Source organism: Astatotilapia calliptera, chromosome 3 (assembly GCF_964374335.1).
Source record: "Astatotilapia calliptera chromosome 3, fAstCal68.1, whole genome shotgun sequence".
Classification (NCBI taxonomy): Eukaryota; Metazoa; Chordata; class Actinopteri; order Cichliformes; family Cichlidae; genus Astatotilapia; species Astatotilapia calliptera.
In genome coordinates, this window is record NC_137424.1 from 19,731,625 (window position 1) to 19,752,177 (window position 20,553).

The 20,553-nt window shown below is 42.8% G+C and overlaps 1 protein-coding gene across 1 annotated transcript in view; it reads right to left on the reverse strand.

Moving 5' to 3' along the window:
• LOC113035143 (NACHT, LRR and PYD domains-containing protein 12-like) overlaps positions 1-20,553 on the reverse strand; it is a 140,408-nt gene that overhangs the window by 106,866 nt on the left and 12,989 nt on the right. Inside the window, exons 5-6 of the mRNA XM_080298287.1 lie at positions 10,580-10,756; positions 2,037-2,210 (exon numbers count right to left, since the gene is read on the reverse strand). Of these exons, the coding sequence (XP_080154413.1) occupies positions 2,037-2,210; positions 10,580-10,756 (351 nt within the window). The remainder of the gene's footprint in view (positions 1-2,036; positions 2,211-10,579; positions 10,757-20,553) is intronic.

The following is a 20,553-nucleotide window of genomic DNA, read 5'->3' on the forward strand; positions in this document are numbered from 1 at the left end:
TGTTTCATTACAAACACTTTTGTTCAACTAGGAATTTTCTGAGGATGAGAGGGCATGAAGACACCATGGAGTGGCAGTTACAGACTATGCAACACAACAAGCGACAGGATTCCAGCAGTTGTGGAGTTTTACTGTTAAAGGTAACCCTTATTCAAATGATTCAGTTTCTTGTTAGCTAGAATTAAGACTTTAAGTGAATTTAAGTGAAGTGAAAGTTATTTCGGTCAACAACAACAAAGATGATCATTTTACATAGAAGTACTTAATCATACAGTAACTGAAAAAGGAATAGGCTGAAGCCTTGTGGCTTATAATTATCCTATCCTTTACCTAATTAAGACTTTACATTCTAATTATGATCAATCTCACAGTTTGCAGAACACTACCTTGATTTTGGAGAGGTCAGTGAGGTGTCAACCACTACAGAGCCAGTTGTGCTGGAGCGAATGCAGATAGCTTGCACCCTACTTGAAAATCGAGGTAAGTCCAGTAAAGTCCTTATCACGTTAGTGCGTACTTCCAATTTAAATAGTGCTTTTCAAACAGCACAGTACAAATAGTGCTCTTCAAACACTTTCAGATAAGACCCTTCTCAAAGTCTAATTTAGACTAATTTTCCAGGAAGTATATTTGGAAAAAATGTACTATTATTTTTTAATTATTCAATAAATAATGTTTAATTAAAACCTAACTATGATTGTGTTTCAGGGAACGCTGAGGACTACTGCATTGTTTTCTCCATGTTAGATGCTAACGCTGACCGCAGCATGATTGAAATGGTAAAACAAAACAAAACAAAAGAAACACATAAGTCTTAGTATCATTACTTGCCAATCATAATTAAAATGTTGAGTAATAGTATTCACCAAACAGAATATGAGCCATTTATTTTTCCTTTCCAGGTGCAGTGTGAATCTTGCCAAAGATGGGCACATTTTGCATGTGAAAAATATAAAGAGAGCAACCAAGAATATAAATGCCAAAAATGTAGCCAGAGTCAGACAGAGACTGTGCAGAGACTGTAGAAGGACAGAGCAGCAGCAGAGCAGTCCAGATACACTGATGATCCTCTGTCAGATCCAGAGGGACACACAGGGATGATGCTGGACTCTACATTGTGTCTGACAGTGGAGCTGTTCTCAGAGCAGTTCACTCTGCAGCACTGACAGTCATCTGCACTTCTTCTCATTCCTCTGTCAGTCACTGCTGGATGAAGCTCTCCTCTCCACCTCCCAGTAACATGGCCCAGTCAGAGCGTCTCTACACACAAGCTGCTGCTGCTTCAACCTCTCTGGATCATCAGGACACAGCTCCTCCTCTCTCAGCACACACACCGTCCTGTTTACCATCATCACCTCCACCTGCAGAGAGAAGAAGGAAGAGCAGAGGAGATAAATGAGTGTTTCCAGAGACTCTTCATCAGCTGTCAGTCAGTGATGCAGCACATCCAGTATAAAGAGCAGCAGGGACTTCAGTGCTGGGACTGTACTAGGACTCATTGTTGCTTCACTTTTTCTAATCTTTGGATTTTTATTGAAGTTGATGAAAATGTTTTTCCCTCCTAGTTTGAGTTTGGACTTTCATTCATTAGAAGAACCTTGGTGTGTCCACTCTGAGCTCTGTAGGAACCCCAACAACAAGCCCAACAATCCAGATGGACGGTTCCAGCTGTTAACTGGAGGAATTCCATCCAAACATCTGCTCTCACTAAATGCTTCCTCACCTACAGACTGTGTTCTTCACTGCTTTAAACTTGGAAATGAATGCAGTCATTGGTCTGCGTGCTGCTTTGTTCAGAGAGCTGATTGGCTGTTGACAGCGTTTGATCAGAGCGTGTCAGCCGTTACCATGGTGACCATAAAGGTCAGAAACAGGAAGTGTTTGTGTCCAATCCTGAAGCCTGTCACCATTCTCCTCTCACAGCTTCACTGAGAAGCTGCAGCTTTACAGGAAACACTGGATCTTTGTTTCATACTGACTGTGTTTAGTACAATACTGCTGACAGCACCACCCACTCACTCCATCACTCTACTTACACCAGAGTCTCCAGTCTGTAGTCTGGACTCTGCTGAAGATCAGACAGCTGCTTCACATCTGGATCCTTCAGGTTGTTCCAGCTCAGGTCCAGCACTCTCAGATGGGAGGGGTTGGACTTCAGTGCTGCTGCCAGATAATCACAGCTGATCTCTGACAAACCACAGCTCCACAATCTGTATAAAGAATGAAAGATGTAAGTTTATTAGACAAAGTGTGAGCTTGAAATCATTCAGTGTTTCATCATCTGTTCAGAGCTGAAGAAGGTTCAGAATGTAGAAGTTTAGAAAATGGAAACTCCAAACAGCTGAAGCCAACAGGAAGCAGCTTCAAACAGGAAACTGTGCAGAGTTTCAGACTATATGTCCTGATGCAGCCAGTTGGATTTTGGAGATTTGAATCTCTGTTCTGTGACTAAGTCCTTGAATCATTTCTTCCAGTTGGTCCAACAAGACAGACTAAGTGTTGGACATGTGTTGTGGCTCCATTAGGGGAGCTTCTAAATGTGATGTGATGGCCCCTCTGGGTCTGTCAGGTCACAGCACTGAAGAGAGCTCAAACTGGGCACACACTTGTTCCAGTCTGGACCAAAGACTCTATACTGGGACTGAGGGACTGCTTTGACTGCACCCACTGGGACTTTTTAAAGGCTCATGTTCTCACTTAGATCATCGATTTCTACTTACATTTCTTTCTGGGAAAAATGGGGATTACTTTGGAAACAGGAAGTATTTTCCCCAATAAGCAGCCCTGGATTAGTAAATCACTCCAACATGTTCTCAGGCAGAAGAAGCTGTCTTGTTATGAGGGAGAGAAGAAAAAGATTGAGGCACAGAAACTTGTTGAAAGAGAGATAAAGCAGCTAAAATCAGGTGTAAAAGTAAAGCAGAGGATGAGCTGAATAAAGGACACTCAAGGCTGGCTTGGAAAGGAATGAAGTCCATGGTGGGGATGCAGAACAAGGAGCAAAGATGAATGTGATGCTGAATCAGCAGAAGACTTGGACTCATTGGATTCCAGCTTTGATATCATTGATTTCAATGAAGAGCTTTGTGATTGTAGCAAAGGGCTGGTAGCTCTGAGAGTCCCACTGATGAGGTGTTTGTGTGGAAATCTCTTAGTGGGACCAAAGAGAGAAAAAGCCCTGGTCCTGATGCTGTGGGAGGGAAATGATTGAAGTGTGCTGTGAGGAACTGACTGGGAGATTTTCACACATTTTCCAGTCCTCCTTGGAACAACAGGAAGTTCCCAGCATATGGAAACAAAGGTTAAGTGTCCTATGGCACTCAGTGATGATGGTGCTGTGGCCCCACCACCTCCACCTCTTTGTAAAGGAACTAACTGTCATCTGAAGCTTCAAATGGAACTAAGACTTCCTCCACTAGGTGGCAGTGTCTGATGAGAAAGTGTTAGTGGAGCTGGCCTGGAGTCAGAAACAGGAAGATGCAGGATTTGGGCTGAAATGGGGAAAAGTGGTTGGCACTAGTGCCTTAAAGCAAGAAGGTTGTAGGTTGAAGCTTGTTGGCCTTTCTGTGGAGGTTGGATGTTCTCCCACAGTCCAATGAAATGCTGCTTAGGTTCATTGGTGCTTCTAAATTGGCTGTAGGTGTGGATGTGAGAGAGTGCTTCTCTGTCTCTCTCTGTTGGCCCTGTGATGGACTGCTCACCTGTGCAGGTGGACCACGCCTCTTGCCCTATGACAGCTAGGGCCGGGCTGCAGCCCTGTGAGCCTAAGCTGAATAAACAGTTAGCAAAAATGATCCATAGATGGCCTGAAATCCCCCAGTTAGCAGTTTGGTAGATAGCTATGACATGCTAATCCCATCCAGCAGCTGTATTCTACCTGTAAGCTGATCCCTGCTGAGCCAAAGCACTTTTTCATATACAAATTACAACCTTTAATAGAAACCTATTGGTCAGCATCTTATTAGCCTGCTGTTAGCTTCATTCCACAGAAAACTGAGAGAAACTAACAGAGTTGATAAAGAATAAAGAGAAATGTGCTGATTTAAAGCCTTTGAAGTGCTTCAGATGATCTCTGTCCACTTCTGTCCACTCATTCATTCATGTAAGCTTTCTAATGCAGCTTTGATCTTCACAGTCTGCTTCATGAAACTCATTCTAACCCTGAATGTCAGAGTGTTCCTCCTTCTCTTTCCCATCATTCATGCTGGCAGTGGAGGAGATTTGGATGTTGGACTGTGTTTTGGATGATGTGTGTATGTTTGTGTTGGACTGCTGTCTGTAAAGCAAACGCACATTTTGCTTTGGATTTCAGTGTCAGACAGACTTTAAGGTGGAATGAAGAGTTGGAGAGTTTCACAGTGAATTATCCAGTGGAGGATTTTTCTTCTTCTTTGAAGGTTTGAAATGTGAACATTGTTCTGCTGCAGTCAATGGACTAAACCAGAGAAGAAGAAAACAGACTTTACCATGAAGATCCTCAGTGTGGATCAGTATAATATCAGCCTGATGTCTGCAGTTTAGTGTCAGCACAACTTTCACATCATATTCATCTCAGCACAACTAAAACATGCTGACTGACCTCAGAGTTTCAAGTCCACATCCTGGACTCTCCAGGAAACCACACAGATGCTTCACTCCTGAATCCTGCAGCTTGTTGTTCCTGCTCAGGTGCAGCTCTCTCAGATGGGAGGGGTTGGACTTCAGTGCTGCTGCCAGATAATCACAGCTGATCTCTGACAAACCACAGTTCCACAATCTGTATAAAGAATGAAAGATGTAAGTTTATTAGACAAAGTGTGAGCTTGAAATCATTCAGTGTTTCATCATCTGTTCAGAGCTGAAGAAGGTTCAGAATGTAGAAGTTTAGAAAATGGAAACTCCAAACAGCTGACAGAGTTCATACGCCTTTGTCAGGGTCAAATTCAAGCAAGACCATGTGAAAATTAAAACACATCATCCTAGGTGAACTTAAACACCTTTGTTCCCCTTTTGTTAAGACATAGAAAAGTACACCACACAAAAATACTGCAAAAGGAAACGGTCGCCTTATATACATAGTGTATAAACTCAAAATGCACATTTCACTTCAAATTAAGATTAAGGCTTTGAACAGATCACATAGTTCAGTTCAACATATAAGACTTTAAGAATGCACAAGCATCTACTTAAAATCTATTTAATTTATCATCCATGATATTATTTTGTACAATTCCAATGTATTTTGTTCATCTCCCTTCAATAAACAGGCAGTCTTAAAGTATGAAATATTCATATACAAACACATATAAATGTGTGTACTGTCTCAGTGGCTGATAGTACCCCACAGGCCTCAGTGTGAGCTTGAAGACATTTATAATGTTTAAGTAGTTTAATGTGCAGGTGCTGACGATAAACACATTTTGAATGAAAGCCGGGGAACTTTGGTAGCACAGAAACAAGTGGCTATTCTTTGTGACTATATGGATCACTCACAATACCATTATTTCACACAAAGGCACCAAATTAATACTCAAAAAAGCTGCAGCAATACACACAAATATAAACAGTACTTGGTGACTGTTAAGTCTAATTGTTGAATGTTGCCATTGTGTTTCTTAAATTTGTACAGTCTTAGTTCAAGCAGTAGGATCAAAGCCATTCCTTTGATCCTGGCCACCTCTCCAACCACTCTGTGCTGGGGGAGGTTTTATTGTAGATACATCCTATCTGGAAGATCTGTTTCTTTTGATGTAAACTTCCTGGGTTTACGACCCTTTGGTCAGCAGGAGGTCTGGCACACACACACACACACACACACACACACACACACACACACACACACACACACACACACACACACACACACACACACTTACAGAAGTTCACACATATACATAAAATGCTTTGTCTTAGAACAAAGGGGGCGTGGCTTTGTTCTGACGTGTTTTGTGTGAACTGTCTCCCAATAAAAGGTAGCAGGAGGAGGTCAGATCTGTGGTCATTTTCGTGGTGGACACAGACGAGGCCTCCCTTTCGCAAATAATTGATCGATCGACTGTCTTGTTTTCTTCATGATGAATAAGTCTCTAGAATTAGCGGGGCTTGTGGAAACACAGACCCAACAGTGACAACTTTGCTTTTAGCCTTTAACCCTTCTTGACTACTTTTGATGTGGCCTCTATATTTTACCTTTAAAAACAGTTTATCTTGCCAATCTGTTATTTTCTCATTTTGACCAACTGTATCAGCACAATTTATCTAAATTCAGACAAAATTTAAAATACAAGTAGAAAGTGATATTTTGACTGTAAAAACCACACACATGTTTAACGAATCATCTTCATAACTTGAAATGCAAATAGAGATTGTACATTTTTAAAAATACGCACACGTTTTGCAAACAACAAAGTTATATGGTACTATTTACCAAAAAATGCAGCCAAGGCTCAGACGTTTTTCATATAATCATTTCAAACTATTTACAGAACAATCAGGTGTCAAACAATAGTTTGTGTCACTCTAACACATATGAGAACAGCACAGGGATAAACCTGCAGGTCTGACAGCAGGTGTGTCACTCAGCGTTTACACTGCAATCTGCCTTTGTTGGCTTTAAGGCAGCAACTGTGACGATCACTAGTAGAACTGACACACAAAACAAAACAACAGCTACACACTAAATACACAAGACAACAAACTAACTTGAGACCAAACACGGTAAACGTCACAAATCTCTCACGTATCAAAACTCTCTCTCTCTTTCGCTCACTCGCTCTCTCTTGCCGGTCACTCCTAAAACTTCCCCCTTTTGCTAAACAACCAAATGTCATGTTTCCATATCATTTTTGATTGGTCGACATGGTACATTTTCCCACCTATAGGGCTTTGGAGCGTGATGTCATGGGAGATGGGCCATGCCCCCTTCCGCCATGACAGTAGGCCAGCCAAAGGATACCATTTCAGCTCTGTGGGGCCGGGCGGCGCTGCTGCACTGGGCCCGGTCTGGATGGGCCTGGGCCCCCTTTCCCTGGCGGGTCGCGGAGTATGGGGGTACCTACTGGGGTCAGCGGGGGAGCTGGCCCCAGGGAGGGGTCACTTGCCCCTCCCTTCCTTCCCTCCCCATCTCCAGCTGCCTCCCTCTTCCCGCTCCACCACAACCACCCACACATACAGGGCCTTGGAGTAGGGGTATGTCACCAGGGTGCAGAGGAGGCTACCCCCCCCTCTGTCCCCTTCTGGCTGCCTCTGCCTCAATTTTATCCCACAACTTAGACATTCACATTACTCACACTCTCATTACACATACATATAGGATCTTGGGGGTGGGCACGATACACGGAGTCCAAAGTACCATCAGGGTGTACACCTCACCCCTGGCGTCGTTGCCCACCTCTCAATTTTAAATACACGTAGACATTGAGGGCTAGCAGGAGGGACCATGCGCTCACCTGCTGCTCTCTGGCAGGTAGCTCCATGCCCTCCTGGGTTTTAAATGCACCTTAGAACACACATGCATCAACACTACAATGAGCGGGTGGAGGGAGGTTCGGAGTCTTCTCTCACCCCCGTTCTCTGCGACCTGCTGGAGCAGGGGGGCTAGGACTAGGAGGAGGAGTTGGCCGTCCGGCTGCGGTCTGGAGTGTGGAGCCTTCCTGCTGCTGCGGAGTCGGGGCGGTCTGCCTCCCCCCACCGCAGGGAAAAGGGAAACACCACCTGGGTCTGGGTGCAGTTCCCCCCTCCAGGGGCGGGGGCACCTAGACCCGGTTTGTAGAGTACGCTTGGGGAGTGTGATCGTGTGTACAACGTCTCTTTATGTCTGTCTCCACGTTGGTTGAGTGTGGAGTAAGTGCATATGAGAGCATGAGGGTGGGAATGGATGTTTGTATCTGTGTGTGCCTGTATGTCTGTGTCTATATGTCAGGTTGAGTGTCAGGCGCCACCTCTCTGGGGACATCTCAGGCCCTCCAAGGTTTGGAGGCCTATCTCCCCCTACCACCACTTCCCCTGCCAGTGGCGGACCCCCTCAGACATCGGTGCGTTGGTGGTTCTTTGTGTCCGGGGATGGGCGTCCAGGTACACACTGGCTCACTCCTTGGCGGCCGCTTATCGGGGCCTGGAGCCTGGGGCTCGCTCGGGCCACTTCGGAGGTGGGGTGCCCCCGGCCTCTCGGCCTGGGGCTCGGTCACTCAGGCGCAGCTGGCTGCCGGCGGAGCTCACGGGCGCGTCACTGCAACCCCCCCTGGCTTCTGCACCGCGGCTGGTGAGTGAGCCCTCATCTGGGACTCTCCTCAGCTCTTTCCGGGACAGTGGCGCAGCTGCCCCTCTGTTGGTCTTCCTTGGTCTCTTGTGTTCTGGATGTCTGGAGTTTTGATCTCCTCCACACCTGCTTCACGCCCTGGAGGACGGGGCTGTGGCCCCCCCACACCCTCTAGCAGATTATTACATGAAGGAACCTTTTAAAAAAACAAAAAACAAGCGCGTCCATGCTCACAGGTGTACACACGGGTGATCACACCCACAAACTACACCCTTTTTGGCTCCTACCTCAAAGCACACTGTGTTCTGTTGATCTTATGTGCTGCACAATAATGTTTAACATTTAGTATTTACTGTCATATTCCCATATATCATTGTGATGTTGTTTATTCTATTACTCTTGTTCTCTTCTGCTTGTTTTCTTTTTTCTTTCTCAGCAGGTGATCCAGGTGATCGATATATGCATTTTTTTTTCTCTGCCCGTTCTGTTGGTTTTTGTCTTTTGCCCTTCTCCCCCGTCCCTCTTCTCAGCTGTTTCTCTTTCCCTCTTTCTTTCTCCCCTTCTTTCCCCCAGTCAAGTCTGTCCCGTATTCAGTAAGTGAAAATAAAATAAACAATAAAAGGTGAATCAAATGGACCATTACGGCAAGGCTGGGATGGTCAGTTTGGTAAAGTAAATCCGTTGGGCATCTTTCTTTGCCTTTAGACAACAATTCTGAGGGCAAAAGAGCCAAATGGGACAGGCCAAAAAAAAAAAAAAAAAAAAAAAGGATACCATTTCAGCTATGGATCGTACGTGTTGTGTTGTCGGTTGCAACGTTAGATCACACGATCGTGAAGGCAAGAAGCTGGATAACGGGCTCTCTTTTCATCGTTTTCCATCCTGGAGGCAACGTGAGGGATCCCATGTATCCGATAACACTAAACAAAGACGTCAGGCTTGGATTGCAGCGGTGAGACGAGCGGATATCGAGTTCTCTGCAATCCCCAGCTTTTTGTTGGTTTGCTCACGGCATTTTCTTTCCGGTGAGTTCTAAATTAATTCATATCACTCTTGAAAGGCTTTTAGTGTTATTTTCAACGTGCTGAGGTCATAGATAATGAGATAAAACATGCTAATGTGTGATGCTGCAGAACCACATCATGTCGACTGAGTAGCTTATGATTTGGCATTATTGCAGGCAAACCAGCATATGAAATGGATGTAACAAATCCAGACTGGGCACCAACACTGCACATGGGGCATGACGACATACCTGTATCAGACTCGGACCGGCACTCAAGGCGTACGCAACGGAAGCGAAAAAGAGCACCCATCGGAGGTAAACAACCCCCCCCCCCCCCTCTAAAAACATACTAAATTGCTATCACTGTACACTAATCCGCACATAACTTCCAGATGAATCACACACCTGTCATTGGAATATTGGTGTACATTTACCTTATGTCTAATTTTATCTTACAGGCTTTCGTTATGCAGCTGCAGAGTCTGAAGGTGTGCCCCGTGCAGAAGTGATTGATGAAGATCTGACAGAAGACCAACAGCAAAATCACAATGTCATGGAGGCAGTGGACAGCAGTTGTGTTGGACAAGTGGAGGTTGAGGTAGCAGCTGCAAATGTGGATATACTGAAGAAATGTAAACCTTTTAAAATGATGACAGATTACAAACTCTCAGCTGTGTCTGTAATCAAACCTCTGTAACTTTGCTTCACTTCAGCAGCATCAGCTCATGTTCACATGTTGATTCATGGTTTGCTTCAGTTTTTGATGGACTGCAGAATATTTTGAAGGTTATCTGCTATAAAAAGCCAGAACAGGAAAATCTGCTTCATGTGTTTCTGTTTGATCCTCAGTGACTTTGACACAAAGGCCTCTGCTGTGATGATCACACCTCTGATCAAGTCTCACAGTGTCAGCTTTGTTTTTATACATATGGATATGTGCTGATAAATGATCAGAATTATAATATTTCCCACTGTCTGCTGTGTGCCGTGACCTTTGACCTGCTAAAGACAGTCAGCTGTGGATTATTCATTGTTGTGTCTGATACTTAGAACTGTGAGGAAGAACACTACACAGTTAATCAGGGTCCCCTCTCTCTGAATCAGGAAAGGTGGGCAGGCCGCGTGTGGGCCGCGGGCCATACGTTGAGTCTCACTGTTTGAAATGTGAACATTGTTCTGCTGCAGTCAATGGACTAAACCAGAGAAGAAGAAAACAGACTTTACCATGAAGATCCTCAGTGTGGATCAGTATAATATCAGCCTGATGTCTGCAGTTTAGTGTCAGCACAACTTTCACATCATATTCATCTCAGCACAACTAAAACATGCTGACTGACCTCAGAGTTTCAAGTCCACATCCTGGACTCTCCAGGAAACCACACAGATGCTTCACTCCTGAATCCTGCAGCTTGGTGTTGGAGCTCAGGTCCAGCTGTCTCAGATGGGAGGGGTTGGACTTCAGTGCTGCTGCCAGATAATCACAGCTGATCTCTGACAAACCACAGTCCCTCAATCTGTATGAAGAATGAAAGATGTAAGTTTATTAGACAAAGTGTGAGCTTGAAATCATTCAGTGTTTCATCATCTGTTCAGAGCTGAAGAAGGTTCAGAATGTAGAAGTTTAGAAAATGGAAACTCCAAACAGCTGACAGAGTTCATACGCCTTTGTCAGGGTCAAATTCAAGCAAGACCATGTGAAAATTAAAACACATCATCCTAGGTGAACTTAAACACCTTTGTTCCCCTTTTGTTAAGACATAGAAAAGTACACCACACAAAAATACTGCAAAAGGAAACGGTCGCCTTATATACATAGTGTATAAACTCAAAATGCACATTTCACTTCAAATTAAGATTAAGGCTTTGAACAGATCACATAGTTCAGTTCAACATATAAGACTTTAAGAATGCACAAGCATCTACTTAAAATCTATTTAATTTATCATCCATGATATTATTTTGTACAATTCCAATGTATTTTGTTCATCTCCCTTAAATAAACAGGCAGGCTTAAAGTATGAAATATTCATATACAAACACATATAAATGTGTGTACTGTCTCAGTGGCTGATAGTACCCCACAGGCCTCAGTGTGAGCTTGAAGACATTTATAATGTTTAAGTAGTTTAATGTGCAGGTGCTGACGATAAACACATTTTGAATGAAAGCCGGGGAACTTTGGTAGCACAGAAACAAGTGGCTATTCTTTGTGACTATATGGATCACTCACAATACCATTATTTCACACAAAGGCACCAAATTAATACTCAAAAAAGCTGCAGCAATACACACAAATATAAACAGTACTTGGTGACAACTTTGCTTTTAGCCTTTAACCCTTCTTGACTACTTTTGATGTGGCCTCTATATTTTACCTTTAAAAACAGTTTATCTTGCCAATCTGTTATTTTCTCATTTTGACCAACTGTATCAGCACAATTTATCGAAATTCAGACAAAATTTAAAATACAAGTAGAAAGTGATATTTTGACTGTAAAAACCACACACATGTTTAACGAATCATCTTCATAACTTGAAATGCAAATAGAGATTGTACACTTTTAAAAATACGCACACGTTTTGCAAACAACAAAGTTATATGGTACTATTTACCAAAACATGCAGCCAAGGCTCAGACGTTTTTCTTATAATCATTTCAAACTATTTACAGAACAATCAGGTGTCAAACAATAGTTTGTGTCACTCTAACACATATGAGAACAGCACAGGGATAAACCTGCAGGTCTGACAGCAGGTGTGTCACTCAGCGTTTACACTGCAATCTGCCTTTGTTGGCTTTAAGGCAGCAACTGTGACGATCACTAGTAGAACTGACACACAAAACAAAACAACAGCTACACACTAAATACACAAGACAACAAACTAACTTGAGACCAAACACGGTAAACGTCACAAATCTCTCACGTATCAAAACTCTCTCTCTCTTTCGCTCACTCGCTCTCTCTTGCCGGTCACTCCTAAAACTTCCCCCTTTTGCTAAACAACCAAATGTCATGTTTCCATATCATTTTTGATTGGTCGACATGGTACATTTTCCCACCTATAGGGCTTTGGAGCGTGATGTCACGGGAGATGGGCCATGCCCCCTTCCGCCATGACAGTAGGCCAGCCAAAGGATACCATTTCAGCTATGGATCGTACGTGTTGTGTTGTCGTTTGCAACGTTAGATCACACGATCGTGAAGGCAAGAAGCTGGATAACGGGCTCTCTTTTCATCGTTTTCCATCCTGGAGGCAACGTGAGGGATCCCATGTATCCGATATTACTAAACAAAGACGTCAGGCTTGGATTGCAGCGGTGAGACGAGGGGATATCGAGTTCTCTGCAATCCCCAGCTTTTTGTTGGTTTGCTCACGGCATTTTCTTTCCGGTGAGTTCTAAATTAATTCATATCACTCTTGAAAGGCTTTTAGTGTGATTTTCAACGTGCTGAGGTCATAGATAATGAGATAAAACATGCTAATGTGTGATGCTGCAGAACCACATCATGTCGACTGAGTAGCTTATGATTTGGCATTATTGCAGGCAAACCAGCATATGAAATGGATGTAACAAATCCAGACTGGGAACCAACACTGCACATGGGGCATGACGACATACCTGTATCAGACTCGGACCGGCACTCAAGGCGTACGCAACGGAAGCAAAAAAGAGCACCCATCAGAGGTAAACAACCCCCCCCCCCCTCTAAAAACATACTAAATTGCTATCACTGTACACTAATCCGCACATAACTTCCAGATGAATCACACACCTGTCATTGGAATATTGGTGTACATTTACCTTATGTCTAATTTTATCTTACAGGCTTTCGTTATGCAGCTGCAGAGTCTGAAGGTGTGCCCCGTGCAGAAGTGATTGATGAAGATCTGACAGAAGACCAACAGCAAAATCACAATGTCATGGAGGCAGTGGACAGCAGTTGTGTTGGACAAGTGGAGGTTGAGGTACCAGCTGCAAATGTGGATATACTGAAGAAATGTAAACCTTTTAAAATGATGACAGATTACAAACTCTCAGCTGTGTCTGTAATCAAACCTCTGTAACTTTGCTTCACTTCAGCAGCATCAGCTCATGTTCACATGTTGATTCATGGTTTGCTTCAGTTTTTGATGGACTGCAGAATATTTTGAAGGTTATCTGCTATAAAAAGCCAGAACAGGAAAATCTGCTTCATGTGTTTCTGTTTGATCCTCAGTGACTTTGACACAAAGGCCTCTGCTGTGATGATCACACCTCTGATCAAGTCTCACAGTGTCAGCTTTGTTTTTATACATATGGATATGTGCTGATAAATGATCATAGTTATAATATTTCCCACTGTCTGCTGTGTGCCGTGACCTTTGACCTGCTAAAGACAGTCAGCTGTGGATTATTCATTGTTGTGTCTGATACTTAGAACTGTGAGGAAGAACACTACACAGTTAATCAGGGTCCCCTCTCTCTGAATCAGGAAAGGTGGGCAGGCCGCGTGTGGGCCGCGGGCCATACGTTGAGTCTCACTGTTTGAAATGTGAACATTGTTCTGCTGCAGTCAATGGACTAAACCAGAGAAGAAGAAAACAGACTTTACCATGAAGATCCTCAGTGTGGATCAGTATAATATCAGCCTGATGTCTGCAGTTTAGTGTCAGCACAACTTTCACATCATATTCATCTCAGCACAACTAAAACATGCTGACTGACCCCAGAGTTTCAAGTCCACATCCTGGACTCTCCAGGAAACCACACAGATGCTTCACTCCTGAATCCTGCAGCTTGTTGTTCCTGCTCAGGTGCAGCTGTCTCAGATGGGAGGGGTTGGACTTCAGTGCTGCTGCCAGATAATCACAGCTGATCTCTGACAAACCACAGTTCCACAATCTGTATAAAGAATGAAAGATGTAAGTTTATTAGACAAAGTGTGAGCTTGAAATCATTCAGTGTTTCATCATCTGTTCAGAGCTGAAGAAGGTTCAGAATGTAGAAGTTTAGAAAATGGAAACTCCAAACAGCTGAAGCCAACAGGAAGCAGCTTCAAACAAACACAACAAGAGAAAAAACTCTGAATGTTTCACATTAAAGTCGTACATTTCTCATAAAAACAGGACAAAGACTTGAAAAAGTTGTGTTTTTCCTTCCAGGAACCACAAGGCTTCACTTTTAAAGGTGAAGTGTGAAAGAAATGGACATATTTGAAGTCCAACACCTTTTTCCAGTCACATTATTAAAGCAGACAAACTACAAGCTCATTTTCATTCCAACAAGTCATCTTCTGACCTGGACTAACAACACTGGTCTCTATGTGCAGCTGGCTGTGAGACCAGTGCTCAGGGAGCGTCTACAAAGTGCAACACTGAAAGAACATCACACAGTAGCTGTGTCCCAAAACGTCGGCTGCATCCTTCGGAGGACCTGGTATTCGCGGTCTACGTGGGCCGGGTCCTTCAAAGACCGAAAAGGCTGGAAGTGCGAGGCTGTGAAATGGGACGGTCTAGCCTTCAGATTTGCGTCACCGCTGTGTCGGTGGAGTTTAATAAACTCGGCCGTCTGCTCCTTGCTATCTAAAATATAACAGGACACTGGCGTAAATTCTCGACCGTCTCACACTTCTGTTTAATCAGTTTCCTGTTTAACGTTTATTCAGCTGTGTGAAAATCCCGGAGGAACTTTGATCTCAGCCAAACCGATTTACTCCGGAACAAATAAAACACAGAAAAAAGGCAAACAATTACATTTTTAAGTTATCCGAGTGACTTATATATCGTGTTTCACCTGAGTAGCGAAAGAGCGGGGTCTGAAAACGATGAAGCCGGGCGTCCGCTGCTCTCGCCGGCTGGAGTGACCATTGAACCCCCCGGCTTGCTAGCGAGCGGGTGGGTAACAGACGTCTCCGAAAACGTCTGCACACTTTTGCAAATATGCGATGTCTTGATAAACCAAGCAGATATTTGAAGTTTAAACAGCTACTTTCTCGCCTGAAAATATGTTAAAAGTTTATTTTGTGACCCAGAAAGATTAATAAGAGTAATTTGAAAACTTAGTAGCTGCCGCCATTGTTGGCAGCTGAAATTTGGCTGGGATATGAATTCTGGGATATGGTGGGCCACGAAGGACACACCCGACGAATCCTTCAAATTCGGGGAAATGAAGGACGCATTTGTCGGGCACATTTGAAGGAGTTGACAAATACGGACAGCCTTCATCGCCTGGCTGTGATGTAATCGGCCTTCAAATGCAGCCTCTGGAGGATGCAGCCGACGTTTTGGGACACAGCTACTAATTTGCTTCCATCATCCAACCTGAAGAGGAAACAGAGACGCCTCCCCTTCAAAGTAAAAGCTGCTCCTTTTGGACACAGTATCAAAGAAAGTCTACAGTATAACATAGAAAAGACAGAACAAAGTTTTGGTTGTTTTTAAATTGTGCAGAAATGAAACTACACTAAGCTCAATTATGTGACAGACATTTCATCCCATGTCAGTTTGGCCTCATCCTGGGCCGGATTATCCAGCACACACTCTGACCACAGGTCCATGTTGAGCAGGATGAGCTGCTGGCTAATCTGGAGGCTGTAGCAGCAGCTCACAGTCACAGTGGGTTTCCACTCATGAAAAAGCTCTGGCTGCTTCATTTCTCATCTCATATCAGAGACTTTAATGCTTCACTGAAGCTGTACTGTGATGCTTCCATATCCCAGTGAGGCCTCCATAATGATTTCAGCTGTTCTGTACACACACTGTGTGCCCTGTATGGCTCAAAGTCTCTGCAGCCTGTTTTTATCTGCTATCATCAGATCTTCATCATCCTCATTCACATCCCTCACACACTCTACAGCCTCATCAGCACTGACTTCATCTTCACTGACTGATGGAGCACAACATGAACCTGTGGAGGCTGAAACACTGTCCTGTCAAACATCTCCCCGTCACCACTCCACTTCTGTCAGCCTTTAAATGAACCCTGCTCAAGTCTGTCACTTCTGTTTGGAGCCAAAAGAGGTTAAAGATTACGCCACTACATTCTTGTCTAGAAAATATTAAAGTGTATTTGGTGACACACAAAAAAGGGTAAAAGTATAGTTTGGGTCCACACATGTCCAAACCCTGGTGTGTAGGCCTACTTAGTATTGAGAAAAGCCCACTAAAAGAACGCCCACCAGACCAAAGCAATGGTGTTGACTTGATCAGCATTAACCCCGCCCCCTGACTTTGATGGGTGAAGCTGACAAATAAAATGTATTTATGAACAGCGATGCAGGGCCAGGAGTAGCAACGTGAATTAAATAAATACATCATTAAATAATTCATTAAATGTGTCAGTAAAATAATTAAAATAGAAAACAAACCAACAAAATATGTAATTAATTAATTTGAATTGTACATAAATACTTAATGAATTATTTTAAATGAAATTAACCGATAATTCATTGTGATTTTGTTTTGTGTTTTGATGAGCTAATAATCAGCTCTCTTTTTCTCATTGTTGTTCTAAGCCGCTTATCCAAAGGTAAGGCACTACCTGTTGAATTATTTCCAAAGTGTGCCAAATTGGACATTACAAATTAAAGTCTACTCACTGAAATTACTGGGGAATGTCTGCTTTGATTTTGATGACAATCTCATGACAGTACTGAGGATTTAATGCAGTTGGACTGCTAAAAATGATTGAATGCGGTTGGACCGCTAAAGGATTTAATACGGTTGGACTGCTGAGTGATTTTAGTATATTAGGGAATTTGGTTATTGTTTGGGGTGGAGCCCGTATTGGTTATAAGGTTGGACCTGCTTCAGTCTTACACTTTTTTGGCTGTTTTACTGTTGTTCCAAAGTATTATAAATTATTCAAGAACGTCAGTTGGACTGATAGGAAGCACAGTGCTCAGAGGTAACGCTTGCCAATGCCAAGGACGCTTAGGCATTGTCCTCGAAGAGGGATAGTCAGTTGGTCACTGTGGAGCTTGGGGCACTCCAGAATAACTAGGAGTTAGAGTCTCCTTACCGTTTGGAACGGTAGTCTGCGCTTTTTTGGCCAGCAGAAGTTGGACTTCGGGCGTGTAACTTTAACTTAAAACTTCGGGGTAAGCCTTGGCTGTGAAATGCCAAAAATAGAGCTTCAGGCAAAGTTTGGGTTGGTTGACGCTTTTAAATTGAGTTAGGGATTTTAGAGATGAGGCCAGAAACTGTTGGACAGATACTGGTTAATTGATCACAAAAAAGTTGGACTTTATCGGTTGGACCGTTAACTTAAATTTGTCGAAATTGTTTAGGCGCTAAAGCTGCCAGATGTGACAGTGGTTGTAAATATAAGACGTCTTTGTAATATAAAATAAGAGATCTCTGTGTGAAAGGAGTCTGAGGCAGTGCTGGAGCTATTTTTAGACTGTGTGTGTGTGAGTGTGAAAATGCAAATTAGTCAGCAGTGAACTGTTTAAACCACAGTTGGTTTTACAAATACTGCTGCAAACATTGTTGAGTGTGTGTTTAAGATGCCATTTATGTTCATTAGAGGGCTATAAATAAAGTTTTGAGTTGCCGTAGTGGATGTATAGTAATTGACTGAGTTTTGATATATAAATATAGTGAGTGCACTGTATATATTTAAGACTAACATATTACTTTTAGGAGTAACCTCTCATCAGCAATAAATGCTGGTGTGTTTTATTTTTTCTATTCTATGTGTGTGCTGTGAGAATTAATAGAGGTTTCAATTGTTTTCTTTGACTTGCTCTTTCTGATTATGAAAGGCATGTCTGAAATACTCTTAGGAAAGCGTGTTGTGAGTATATTCCTCAACTCTTGTCACAGTTTAAGTGTGTGAATGCTGTGAGTAGCAGGCTTTGAGTGATTGGGTGTGATTTGTACAAAATAATAAATAATAATAACACTATGAAAGTTGATAGTAGAGTGAGTGCAGAAGTGGAAGTGTGAGAGAAAAGGCGGTGTGTGTGTGAGACGATCTGACAAACGCAAAGAATTTAGTATATTTAGAAGTGTGTGCGTGAAATAAGGGTGAATTGTTTTAGATCAAGACTTAGTAAAACAAGAGTTTTATTAGCCTGTAAAAAAAACAAAACAGGAGAGATAGAAACAGAAAATATGGTTCTGAGCAGCTGCAAGGTTGACAGGAAATGGTGTGTGTGACAGGAACTTTGCATGCCCATAAAAGGAACTGACTGTGACAAGTGAGCACACAGAGAGAGAAACATACGAGTTAAACTCCAGGCAGATGAAGCAAATGGAGGTTTTAAGAAAAGAAATGAAAAGGATATTAATTGTATGCTTTAGTGTGTCAATACAGGTGGACTTCTTTCAACCTAGAATCTTGAGTACAAAACCATTGATTAACAGAATTGGGAGGAAAACAGGCCAGATTTTGGCTTAAAATTTTACAGCTTGACCTCCCACTTGTCCCGATCCTGAGAAGAAGCTCATAGGACAGTTAATCTCCTGATGAAGACCGACAGAACATCGTGGACTTCAAGAATTAACAGCAGGCAAAAGACAGCGCAACTGAAACTACACTGACGATACCAGCAGCAGCATGGAAGAAAAGCACGTGATGGAAAATGCACGGTGAACTGCAGGCTGGTAAGAACAGTGTGACATAACTGTTTAAAGACACTGAATGGGATATTTTGCCAGGCTGGGATTTAATCTAAAAGGAAAATACTGAAAAGAGCAACGGAGAAGAAACAGAGAAGAAACAGACTGTGTTTGCTGGGGATCACAAGACAACAAAGGACACTAAGAGAAGGGCACAGGGGCCAGTGGGAAGGTGAAGCCCAGACGAGTTCGACTGCGAGAATAGAGGGTACAATTGGGTTGAAATTGAAGCCGGAACTCAGGATGGTTTAGGGATGTCCACGTCACAAACAAAGAGGTAAACAAAAAGAAGGTAAAATAAAGAGAGAAAATAACTGACAATTACATTAATGAATAGAAGACACACATACAGATATTACATAGATTTATTTTTAGGATAAAGGGGAGAGCTTATACGTAGAAATGACTTTTTATACATATTGCATTTTGTGCCTTTAAGGGAGTTGTGGCTCAATTCGTCTCTTGTGGGTCACGAGCCTTTGGCTAGCGCTATGATTAGCCAATCTACTGTGAGGATGATATGAGTTATTGAAGGATTGCACACGCTTACAGACACAGAGTCCATAAACACACATGACAGTATTGATTCCAGGCAAAAGGCCTCAAATTAATTTAGCGTTTAACTGAACTTGAGCTGGCCCTGTAACAAGTGACAGAAAAGAGGAACTGAATAGGAGTTTCTTGCTTTAGAGAAGGACCAAAGGAAGGAAAGCATATATTTTGGTTAAGTCTGATAAACTAGAATGAGAAGGTATTGTTACATCAAAGGAGCAAGATGAAATAAAAAGGCTGTACCAAAAACAGGTTATAACATAGGAAATGTGAGTTTTAAAATGAAGTTAGTGTTAACACACAGGAGTTGTTTCAAGGCAGCGTTTAGCTGTGATAAAATGTATGCAGGAGTAATTGCTTATATGCTTAAACTTAATTGATTAAAGTGGTTGTTTTTTTGGATCTTTTAGTAGAATAGGCGCTTATAATGATTTTCTTGTGAAAGGAGATTCTAGGTCAGAGTGGAGGCCTTGCAGCAGCGAGACTTCTGTGTACAGGATGTTGATGATTAGATAAGGCAAGCGACAGGAAACGCATGCAGGGACGTGAAAGCAGCGTTTTAAGAGTTTTAAAATGATGAGTAACGTTGAAGAATATATATAAATACAAGTCAATAAGTCAAGAAGATAATTAGGATCAGGCTTTTGATTAAAGAGTCCCAAAGATGATAAGTTAGGGAGGTGCAGGAAAAGGTGTGTGGTTTGCTTTACACAAGATCTCGGCGACCACAGGGGGGTGAGGATCCTGGAGGCCCGAGGCATGATGGACCACAAGAGAGGGACGCAGAAAAAACCTAATCTTACGCATGGAGTGTTCTCGAGGGGGAGCTGGTGTTTATTACTGGACCACTTAGATGACATGAGGTTGTCTGATTTGCTGAGCCAGAGGACGGCTAGAGAGGGTCAGAGCGGGAGTGGTGACCCCGATGTCCACGATGCCATGGATGGACATGGAAGCAGCTGAGTGGGCCGAGGAGTGACCCAACACAATGTATTGTGACCTCTGGTGTTCCAGAGGTCGAGAGAGGGAGTATTGAGATTGGAGAGATATTTTGCTGCTATTGTTAAAGGCTCATGTTCTCACTTAGATCATCGATTTCTACTTACATTTCTTTCTGGGAAAAATGGGGATTACTTTGGAAACAGGAAGTATT